At 30.5% G+C, this 12,516-nt stretch overlaps 1 protein-coding gene across 3 annotated transcripts in view; it reads right to left on the reverse strand.

Moving 5' to 3' along the window:
• Positions 1-12,516, reverse strand: part of NOVA1 (NOVA alternative splicing regulator 1) — a 143,466-nt gene that overhangs the window by 18,267 nt on the left and 112,683 nt on the right. For 2 of the 3 annotated variants that reach the window (XM_081230251.1, XM_081230252.1), the window contains one exon: positions 5,010-5,081. In XM_081230251.1, the coding sequence (XP_081086377.1) occupies positions 5,010-5,081 (72 nt within the window). Of the gene's footprint in view, positions 1-4,465; positions 4,575-5,009; positions 5,082-12,516 lie in introns of those variants that run through there. The other variant, XM_081230253.1, reaches the window with a different exon arrangement.

Genomic DNA, 12,516 nt, shown 5'->3' on the forward strand with positions numbered 1-12,516 from the left:
ATGGAGGCAAAAACCTGATAGGAGTGAATTTAAGAAAAGATGGGAAGACAGAAACTGGAAAACAGAAAGTAAATAACTTTTGTGAGTTTTGCTACAAAGGAGTATAAGAAATACGGCATTAGCTGGTGAGGGAAGTGAGCTTAAAAGTTTTGTTTTGTCTTTTAAGATGGGAGAAAAAAACAGATGTATGTAGGCTGATGGGAATGATCCTATAGAGATCAGAAACTTGAAAGATAAAGGAGAGAGAAGGTAGAATTGTTGAAGAGATGACCTTGAGTAAAGAAAAAATAATAAGGTTTAATGTGCAACTGAAATTACTGGTTTTAGACAGGAGCAGGGAAAGTTTATGGTAATAGATGAGAGGTAGAATATGTGGGTATAAATGAAGTTGTGATTTTGTACAATTTTTCTTTTTATTGCTTCCATTTTTCTCAGTGAAGTAGGAAGTAAGATCATCAGCCAGGAGTGAGGATGGATCAAGAGATATTGGGGTGCTGTAGCAGGGACAATTCTTAGATGGCCCCATGATCTCTTCTCCTTTGGTGTTATGCCTTGTATAGTTCCCTCCATTTAAGTGTGAGTAGAAATTGTGACCTGATTTCTAATCAACAGAATAATGGCAAAGGAATGGAATGTCACTACTCTGATTAAGTTACACTGTATGGCAAAGGAAGTGAGAAGTCACTCTTGTGTTTAAGTTCAATAAGACTTCATCTTGCTAACACACAACGGAGAGAGACAGATTTTCCTGCTGGCTTTGCAAGACACAAACAGCCAAACTGTGAAATGCCTGTAGAGAGGGTCACACAGCAGGGAACTTGGGCAGCCTCTAGATTCTGAGAGCTTCCTCTTGCCAACAGCCAATGAGAAGTTGGGGTCCTCAGTCATACAGCTGCAAAAAAAATGGATGCTGCCATCAACCTACATGAACTTAAAATTGGATTAGTCTCCAGTGAAGCCTCTAGATGCGAATACACCCCAGCCAGTACTTTGCTGACTTGTGACTCTGAGCCGAGGACTCAGCTAACAGTGCCTTTGACTCTTGACTCATAGAAACTATGAGATAATAAAGGTGTGCTGTTTAAGCCCATAAGTTTGTGGTAATCTTTTATACAGCAACAGAAAACTAATTAAAGGAAAGGAGAAAGGAGACAAGAATTTATGAAACAGTCCTCTAAAGAGTAAAAAAGTGACTGGGCTTATGATTACCTGACAGAATTAAGGGTCCATTTGAGATCTGTGTTCATGAAATCAAAGTGGGACGACTGAGTTCTATTTGTGTTTTTCTGTAACTATACCAAAAGTGCTATATATGAGTATGAGTTACCTATTTTCATTTGTTTTGTATATTTTGATATATAATTTCAAATTTATTAGTACATAAATATCTATAAAGCACATATTTCTGAAACTATTCTTTTTATTCTTTTTACTTTTCCTGAAATTTGAGAAGAATCCCAGGAGAGCTAACAATCAGGAATCTAAAATTAAGAATTTAATTATTGGCACATTGACTGATTTAACAAAACCATTTTGTTGAACCTTGAAGTGATTGAAAAATGTATCATCTATAACTTAGAACTGATCAAATCCAACTGATTCTGTTTTTTATCTTAAGTTTATAAACACATTGATTAAGACTAATTCTATTTGTATCTTTATATTTGCTTCTTAGTTAAAGTTCCACATGTAAAAAGTGTCAAACCTGCACTTTGCAACATGCAATGCATGCAGAAAAAAAGTGTAAGTTGTAAAAGTATTAGCCCTAACTTTTCTTTCTTAATAGGAAAATAATAGCAATTTGATTTATAAGTTAGACAACAAGTAACTCAGTACTCTCACTAGGGAAGAAAATAACTATAGAGCATCTTAAGCTATCCTAAAAAGCATACAGACACTTTGTATAGAAATATTTTAGAGTTGAAAAAGCAATATTAGTATCACAGAATCTTATTTTAAAAATAAAACTCAAACAGTTTAAGCTGTTTTATGCTATATTATTTACCATCTTAAAGAATCTTTCTTTTTCATTATCACTTGAAAGAAATTTCAGAAAAAATTAAATAAACATAACCTAACATTTATATGGTGAGTAGTACACTCTAGAATAGCACTGTTCTAAGAATAGTTAATGAATTTATTATCTCAATTTCACAGAAGGGGAAACTGAGGCCCAATTTACTCAGCAAGTGGCAGAACAAGGATTTGATGATAGGAAATTAGGCTCCAGTCTTGACTTTTAACCACCATTCTATAAAGCTTCTCATAAGACAGTCCTTCAGTTTTCCAGGGGAAATTATTATAGACCCATAACACTGTAGTTACAGTCTGTCAGTCTGATCTGTGAAAACAGTCTGACCTGTGGAAACATGAGGGTAGGAAAGTAAAATCCAGTATGTACTGAAACATTATAGTCATTTTTAAAAAGAACAGAAAAGAAAAGATTTTTAAATGTTGAAACTGCAGATAAAACTTACTCTTTAATGTATTTTCTGTGCTTTTTATTGTTGGGTTTTCTAAATGTTAATAGTCCCTTAGTTCCTTTTATTACATTAGTTTGTAACACAAACTATTTATTCTAAAGAAAACTCAATCATAACTCATTTAGCTGTTATAGATGAAATAACACAAGTAGTTGTCTAGATTGCTTTATATTGGTTTATGAAAATTCACATGGAAAAAGTTTGCAGTTACTTTTAACAGCAGAGGATTTCAGATTAGCTATAACATATAAGCAATAATTTTAACACAAAACTGGAGACATATCTGCTAAATTGCTGGGTAAGAATAAAGTAAACTTATACCAGAAATGAAAGGTATATTCTTATAGGTTTAAGAGTCTATTTTAAGTATGGAGAGTTTAAGATGATCACATTAAAACCCATTTTTCTATCTTGGTTACTCTTACAGACCTAAGTCAATTTAGTGAAGCTGAATTAATTAGGACTATCCACAAGAAACAACTGTGAGCTATCTAAAGACTGAATAAACAGCAAAAACCAAATTATCTTCTGTCCTACACCATTAATAGAATCTATTGGGAAATACCCATAGGGAATGAAATAATTACAAACTACTAATAACATAAAGATGAAAGATAACTACAATTCCTTCAATAAATTTAAGGATTTTGTTTTGTTCTTTTATATCTTGCCTCATGTTATCCCAGAGATATTATACTTCTTTGTAGAAGAACAGAAGAAATCAAAGTATAAATAAAACACATTTAACAAACATAACTAGAACAGTGAACAGAGTATAAAACCACAAATGACTTATTATTTCAAATTAGAAAAATATAATTAGAAAAATATCCAGAGGTGGATGTAGTAACATATCTAGAGGGTAAAAATATTATATTGTTAGTAAACTTCAACAAGTAACCTTTTTAAGAAATCATTTTATAAAAATTCATGTTCACATAAAATAAAGAAAATACAAATCTAACTTCAAAGACAAAATTATTGAGATGGTTTTTCTCTCTAGATCCAGAATTTTTTACTTTTTACGTTGAGAAAAATCATTTGTTTTTATTACTGTTGTACTCATTTGTCTTGTTTTTATTTGGAAGAGAATGAAGTACAAGAGAAACATTAAAAACATAAAGTCAGTTGTTTTCACAATAGTTTTCTATATCATATAATTAAAGCTCATATAGGAGATAAGGTATGATTGAAAATGTATATACACTTTTCAACTTCATGCATCAATAATACAAGCTTGGTTCTCACTTTATGTAGTACCATTTACCTTCAAAGAGAAGTGCTGGGTTTCATCACTAGAGATGTGTACTTTTTTAACCAATTTATTGGGGCTAAAATGTGAGCATTATAAAGTATTTTTGTTTGAAGGGAATACTACTGCATAAAATAAAAATCAAGCTCCTACTATAGAATAACATTCTAAATGTTAGTTTTGCTTTCAGTTATTTAAAATTTTTTCCTGAGGTAGCAAAGGTATTAGAATCGATAACTGAGCAAAATAATTCTGATAGCCTTATATTAGATCATATTCAAAAGCCACATTTAATATATTTAGCAAATATAGTTCAAAGTTAATAATTTATTAGTCAACTGTATAAAAATATATTAAAAACATAAGCTCTTGTTTAATATTTAAATAATCCCATAAGGCCTTGTATTAGTAAAAAAATGGAAATATTAAGGAAAATAACATTTCTCACCTAAATGAAGCTCAACTCAGACAAAATGAAAATGTGTTTAATCATTTTAATAAATATATTTTTCAACATTTGTCATGTTAAAGTACAGTAAGGCTCTGAATTACATAGAATATTTTAGTGATTTCCTTAAACGTGCCAAAAATAACTACATTTTTGAAGAATGTCCTACAAATATTCAGTACCAAAACATCAAGTCAAACTAAGATATATTTCTAATTGCAAAGTTTGCCACTCCAGCAAAGAAAATGCTATTACTAAATTCTAAGAAAGTACCATTTCCTGAGTTGTTAAACAGCATTAAAATTATCACAAATACCAATTTCCAGTTACTTTTAGATTGCTAGGAATGCTTTTCATCAAAAGTTTAAAATTGTTACACAGTAAGGCATATCTGAAATAAAAAACAAAGAAAAATGCATTCACATTTAAAGATATACCTTTGCTCAGTAAGTCATATTTATACATTTATTTTTTACATATATGATATTCTTAACTTATATACCAAGAATCCTAGGGAGAAATAATAAGGGAGATTATAAACACCAACTCAATAAATAACCCTCAAAGCTCAAAAAGTCATAATTTTAGGGGGAAAATCCAAAATTCTAGTAGTCTACCATCTGAATATATGTTTGTTATCTAAAGCTAAAAATGCATATAAATTTTCAGGAATAATTGATATTTATTTCTTAAGTTATTTGGAATCTGTTCATGGTGCACATATGTGAATGAACGAATACATCCTTAACCCACCAGTATCTTTTTCTCCAGTGTGCAGGCAATCACCCGTGAAAAGTATGGTGTAGATGACAGGATGATACTGTACCTGATTAGCTCTGGAGGTGGTCATGGGATCAGATGGAGAGGACTTGGTGGTAGTTGGGGAAGATGGCAATGTCTGGGAATAAAGCAGTTCAGGAGCAAATCAACCTTTATAAGCCTTAAACTGATTATTTAAATAAAACAAAATAAAATAAAATGTAATATAACGAGAACAAAATCCTATGAACAAATTTTTCTCCTATTCATTCAAATTTAATGGAATTTAAGATCAATTAAGTAACTAATGCATGTAAATATGCATGCATAAGCATGTAAAAATAAATTCATGACTTGAAATCATGATGGTGACTGATAAAAATTCACATGAGTATTAAAGGTATCCTGACCATATTCATGAATAGTAGTCTCTTTTCTTTCCCTCTTGTTTTCTTGGGGGAAAAGAGATCTCAAACAAAAATTCAAGAAATTTAATGCGTAAAACTGAAAGTCATTTTCCTATCAATGAATACAGTCGGGGGTTGAAAGAAGTGGTGAAATGAAGTTTACTTTCGCATAAAAGTATCCACCTACTTAATATGTTGAACATCACCAACAAGTTGATTCCACATGAATTTAGGGTTCCATACTTAAAAGCAATTAAATTTGCAGTTCTGAGTTCTTAATATCACATTATCTTCTAAAACATTAATTTTTAATAAATTTAGAGCCCGTCTGAAAATGTAAACATTAACCTCATATTAATAAACAAGTAACTAATAGCATTTTAACAAATTGCCATAATATTTTTTATCATTTGTGCTACACACTAAAAATTTATATAGATAAGGGGTATAATATATTATAGCGTCATCAGCCTGTGTTGAAAATAGGTACAAAAATATTAGGAATCAAATTATTGTCCATTTCATTTCATAAACACATATACAAACTATATATAAAATATGCCATATGAGACCATAATATACTTAAGATATTTAAAAAACTTCTCATGTCTAATAGAGTAACCTTAATGTGTGTGTAAGATGTTAAGATGTTATCTTTTTAAAAAGGTATATTTTCACTCAGCAAATAGCATGGCTTAATAGCACCCTCAATAGATAATATTTCTTAATACATGAAATGGGGTTGTTTTATAGTACAGACAAAATTCTATATGGAAATTATGTTTTATATTAATATGTATCCATCAAAATTACTCAGATATGAGCAAAAGCATAACTTTAAAGGTTCAGCAGTGTCAGGAAAAGCAGATGAAATTACTTAATACAGTCATATTTATGCATTTAATATTTCAAAAGTCCTAATTAGGATAGAATAAAGCATTTAAGAGTAAAAGAAAGGATAAAAAATTCACAGGCTCCTGCTTAACTCACTGTTCTCAAGTAACAAAGTAAGACTGATTCTAATATCAGATCACGTTTTAAACAGTCCACTCCTCTAGAGATTCTTGATTCTTAAGTTAAAACCTAAGATACTTTGAGGAAAACTAGACTTAATGTTGAGTCATACCAAGATTTTTGTTAAATCACACTTTAAAAGGGGAGAGGAGCTACATTCAGAAGTAAAACCTCACAAAAGAAGGAAAAAAACCTTCGAATCCTTTGTTTTCTGTTTTTGCTATTTGTAATAAATTCATTTTACAAAGTCATTTCTCCAGAGAGACTTTCATTTCCAGTCATTATTACCCTAATATTTTATTTTCCATGCAATAATATGCAGAGACATATGCTATTGACTTCGTGCTACTCTTGTACTATGAACTGAAGAGTAAAGGTTTTGTTTTCCCACCTCTGGTTACAGTTGTTACTGTACAGATTTCCTGGGGGTAGTTAACATATATTTAAGAATATGTTCTTTACTAATCTCAGAGTAATTATGAGATTGCTGACTAAATAGATGTGAAATAAATCTAGCAGCCATCTATCCCAATATAGGTTAGAAGCCAAGTTCATTAACCTACAGAAGCATGAGGTATGTGTGTTGGGCTCTTCTGTTTGCATCAGTATAAAATCAACTTGAAGTATCACAGGTATTCATTATGACATCCATCTTGCCCTAGATATGAATTCTCTTGAAATATTGCAAAGAAATATGTGGAAAAAGTAGTAATATCAAGTGACTCAGAATTTGTGGTCACTAAGATTAATATTATCTTCTGTCAATTTATTTGGTATCTTTCTTTTTACTTGGCGTATACGTGAAGTATTGGGCATGTATTAATAATTGATACAATTCATATTCATCAACATTGTCCTTAATAATTCTGATGCTGTTTCTTTCTCACAGAAATAAAAACAATAATTTTAAACTTCTGGAACAATATTAATATGTTTAAAATCATTAAGGGTTTGGTTATTAAATATCATATTCTGATAAGAAGTTAAGAGTTTAATGTTTTAAATAAAACAGGTGAAAATTAAATGTTTGGGCTTTAAGGGATAAGATTGTCAGAGTCTTTTGACACAGTCAATTGCATCTAAATATATTTTCTTGTTTATATTCCTAAAATAATAAACATGTAATGAAGTAAACATGTGATGAGTTTTCTATTGATAGTTATCTATTAGTCATATAGATACCCTTAAACACAAAGATTCTCCTTTCTTTACAAATTTAACCTATAGCAATAAAGAGAATCCAGCAAGTTTGCATTTCAGTTGATTTTTTAAATGCTAGTGGTAAAAATTGTTCTCATAAATAGATATGTGTAAATATATTAAAGCAGTGCTTTAGTTTAAAAGGTTCTATTAATTAGATTAAAAAACAGCTTTGATAGTTGTTCTCAACCACACAAATAGAACAGAAAAATTCGTAAGAAATACTTCAATGTACAATATGTTTGTTTCCCTAATATTTTATAAACATGTTTATTCCTATTAACTATGCAGACTAAAAGTTTAAGCGGTTTCAAGTTAAAACAAAATCATTTAGTAAAACTTCTGATATATATCTGGAAGATGTAACTAACTGAATATCCATATAGCAACAATATATTAAAATATATTATAAATAACATTTATAAAGGATATATACTGCTAAAAACTCTTTTTTTATATTGATCAATTAGTGATTATGAAGGGCACAGGCATTTTTTAGCACAATTTTTCTTTCAAATGGAAAAGTATGATTTTTTATTTATATGACAGAAATATCTATTTAAGAATTCTGCTTTAAACGTTGAAGGCTGAATTACTTATTGCAGAAAAATTTGAAGTGGTTTATAATTTTAAAATAGTGGATCCTTTGGAATATAAAACAGTTTTTTAAAATTCAAGATTTAATAATAGTCATTTAATTAAATGTAGATTTCACTAGGCTCTTGGGAATAAGAACTAAAAAGTGATTACAAATTATGAAATGCATTCTTGTTAACAAGTGACAGTTTTACAGGACCAGAGAATATTACTATAAATAAACTCCATAATAAATAAGCTTACCTCAAGCAAATCCACAATAATAGACTGTCAAGATCTATTATATGTATAGTGAAAACAGCAACAAACAGCAAACTTCAATTTTAATTTGGAAGGTACTACTAGCTGAGTAATATTACTTGAGTAATCGCCTTCCCAATCCTTTGTTTTCTGTTCTGTTAAATAAATCTGCATATTACTCTATAAAAAATAATAGATCAGCTATTTAAATATGTAACTGTTATCTGTGGTTTTTCATCCTGACAAGTATCCAGCATTCTCCCAATGTCTGAACTATCTGGAACCACTTAGCCCTAATATAAACTCATGTTGTCTAATTTCAAAAGGTCTTTTACAATTGATTCCTATTCCATAGCTTATATTCCTCCTAATTACTATTCTACACCTTTATCCTACTCTTCAACCATTCAATCCCACGTATTTTATCTTCCTTTCAATTGATAGTTTTTATTACTTGAAAGAAATCATGATTTTCCAGAATGAGCTTCTTTATCTACTACAATTGGCCTCATTTCAACCTGTTCAGTTTTCCAAACCACTTTTCCCTATCTTCTCACTCTTTTCAGTGTAGACAAAATTGTGATCTCCCGCTCAAACTTCCTACTCTTCAGGGGCTAGGACCTTAACACCTTAAACTATTATCTTTCCACCACTCCTGAGTCATTTTGTTCCCTTAATGATCTCATCTGTATTTGGCATCTCCAATTTCTCTACCTTTTCAAGCTCCTTTTTTATTCTTTAACATTAGCCATTCGCTCTTTAGTAGCAGGGGTTATGTGAGTCTCTCTGATCTAACTTGTATTTTTCTCCTTTTATATCCACAATTTCAAGTCAGCAGTTCCCACACTTCACACATTTTTTTTTTAACCTAACCAGCCTCTTTACCTTTAGGAAATATTATTAACAAATAACAACTTTTCTCTCAACACAGACTTGAAACTAACTTTTAGAATCTCCAATGATTTCCTATTAAAAAAATAGTTATTCTCTAATTTTTCTTTGGGTATTTGATCATTTTTAGCATCTTTCCTTATATTGTACTTTCCTCATTTTCTCCCTTTTATCTTTATGGTTAATAAGGAGCACTTACTAGGAACCAGGTATAGATCCACTAAGTTAATACTCACAATATCCTTACAGAACAGATTACTATTACTTTTCCCATGTTATAGGCAAAGTTGAGGTATACAGAAGTAAAACAGCTTGTCCAAATGTACACAACTGGTAAATTAAAGAGGCAGGATTTGAAACCTGGCAATCCTATTCCAGATCCTATACCTAATCACTATACTATAATGCTTCTGACTTACTTTAAAAAAAAAATGTAACTGCTTCTTTATCTCTTTCTCTCCTACAATGAAGGTGTAAGTGAAATTATCACCTATACTGCAATTAAGGATCTATATTTTCAGTCTTAAATTCTCACCTATGCTTCTATCAAAGACTACTTCAAGGAAAAAACATACTATGTACAACTTATTCAACTTGCCTGAAACAAACATACAAAAATATTATCTCACATAGATGCCTGACTAAAATTCACTAGTTGCTTCCTAGAATTCAACATTTTGCTAGGCTCAAAACCACATATAGTCATTTTTAAATTTTCCTCATCATTTTAGAACTGGAATCAAACCAGTCTCAAAGCTTCACAGATTTCACTTTGAAATATCTTTTAACTTCAAGCTTTGTCTCAACTTTCACCATCAGAGGAGATTGTGTTCATCATCTGATTCTTAAAATATTCCCTGGTCTCCTAACGTCACCCTGATACAAGGCTTTCTATTTCAAATGAGGTCCTCTTCTTGGAGATGCTTATTCAAGACTCTGAAAAATTCCAGAAGAGAGAAATCTATTGGATTTTGTTTAATCACCATTACTCAAACTTAGAAGCCATATAGCTCAGTGTTAAGATCAATTACCAGTTACATTTCCTTGGGTTAGTTACTCAAATTCCTTTAAGCATCAGTTTCTATAAGTATAACATGGACTCTATACCTGCCTCAGAAGAATTTTGGAAGGATGAATGAAAGATGATAATAAATGTAAAGTGCATAGCACAATGGCTAGCACAGAAACAGAATAAGTACCATATACATCACTGTTACCAGTATTACTGATCCTTCATTCTTGACCATAAAAATGTTTTTCCTGGCAAAGATTAACATCCCCTGGATTTGCGAGTATTACATAAAAGAAGTTTTTAAAACTATTATTTTATAAACCTTCAAATCTAAAGATTTTCATAGTAGATTACTCAGTAATTGTCATAATTCTCTTCCTCTCCTACCAATAGGTGTTCCTACAAGCACTCTAAGAATCTGTGTGGAGTTTTAGCACAGAAGAGAACAAAGGGTAGAGGTGCCTCTTTTTTTTTTTTTTTTTTCCATAACCTTCCAGAGAAATTAAAAGGGCTCTTTTGGAAAATATTAGGAAGAATCCGTAGTCTACAGGATACCCTTTGGCCAGACATCCAAGATTCTCCATTATCTGGTCCCACATGGCTTATCTAACATTAATTTCCTCTAAACTACAACACAGATATTCCACTTCTGTCAAGATAATCTCTTTACTATTTAACAATTATGATGTCTTTCTCCTCAAATCCATATTGCTTCATCTGCCTAAAGTAAGCTTTTTTCTCTTTTCTCCTCTAATCAGGCAATTCCTGTACAATCTTCAAGGTCCAGTTCAAGTCTTCACCTATTTTACAAGACCAAATGTCACTCTAGCCTACATTTCTTTCACACTCCTCCAAACTTTTATACTACATTGTTTATATTGTAGTTTTGGTATATAAATACAGTTTTATATTTTTATTAGTTATTTTAAGTATTTAGGATCTCTCATAAATTAGCTTGACAGAGCAAGGGCTACATTTTAATATATTTTACAATTCACTAAGAAGGCATTTAATAAATTTATGATTGGATGAATGAATAATGAACAAATTATGTGCTAATTTTGCCAATTTTTCATGATGAAAGTAGAATTCTTTGAGCTAAGTGAGATTTTTGGTATCTTAATTTAATTTTTACATATAAAATAATTATTTAAATGCCTATAACCACTTCTTTCTTAATGTAGATTTTCTTAAAAATGCATTTGAGCCAAAGAGAAAAAAATGCTGAAAAACTGTAATAGACAAAGGAAGTTAACAAATGCCAACTATCTTACTGATTTGTCATTTCTACCATGTTTTGGGGTTCATTATATTGACTCATTAGGTATAAACAGCCATACTTAGAGGGGGATTTGAGGGACTTACAGCAACAGGAAATGTTTCAATAATCCCGTGAGGAAAAAAAGAGTAAAAAGTACAAAATTCATAACACAAAAGGTGGAAATGAAAATATGTACACCAAAAAATCTGGGCTAAGACGTGCCCCAGGAATGAGTTCAGAGCTTCTAGGTAAACAAAGTCTAAATTATTTGAAGATCACTGAAAGTCTCTGCCATTTTCATTTCCTGAAAATAAGAAATATAATGTTCTATGTTGCAATTAATATGTTTAATTTTGGCTTACTGGCTCTTGCTGCATACCTGTTTCTTAGTATACTGACTTGTGAAATGAGCACAATGGTGTTATGTACCTTATGATAATCTTCTGATATTAAGGCTATAGAACAGAGGCTACATACTTTGATTATTCAATAAATATTATTATTATTGTCATTTTGAATATATAAAATATTGGAGTCCCTCTCTATTAGCAAATATATATTTGATTTAAATAAAACAAACAAACAAGAAAACACATTTGAGAATAAAGAAGTGAATAGTTTCACATCTAATATCTAAATTGGATGTAAGGCTCTCATGCTAGGTATCATCATGCTTCCATATGAAAGACTTGTGAGACCAGAATGTATTGCTTTCCTAAGAACTTATATTTGGTTGAGATTTCATTAAGTCAATAAGGTTTCATTTGGGGAGAATATTCTGGTTCATGTAATTTATTCAGAAACCAAATGTATCTAGATCACATAATTCAGAAAATAATATTTTATAAAAGTCATAATAATATATGGTATAAAATTCTAACTTTTAAAGCAAGTTTTATTCATTTAGAACTAACTCTGACTTCCTATTTTAAGTCCAAGTTACATATTAATT

Source organism: Mesoplodon bidens, assembly GCF_964165515.1.
Source record: "Mesoplodon bidens genome assembly, chromosome: 3".
NCBI lineage: Eukaryota > Metazoa > Chordata > Mammalia > Artiodactyla > Ziphiidae > Mesoplodon > Mesoplodon bidens.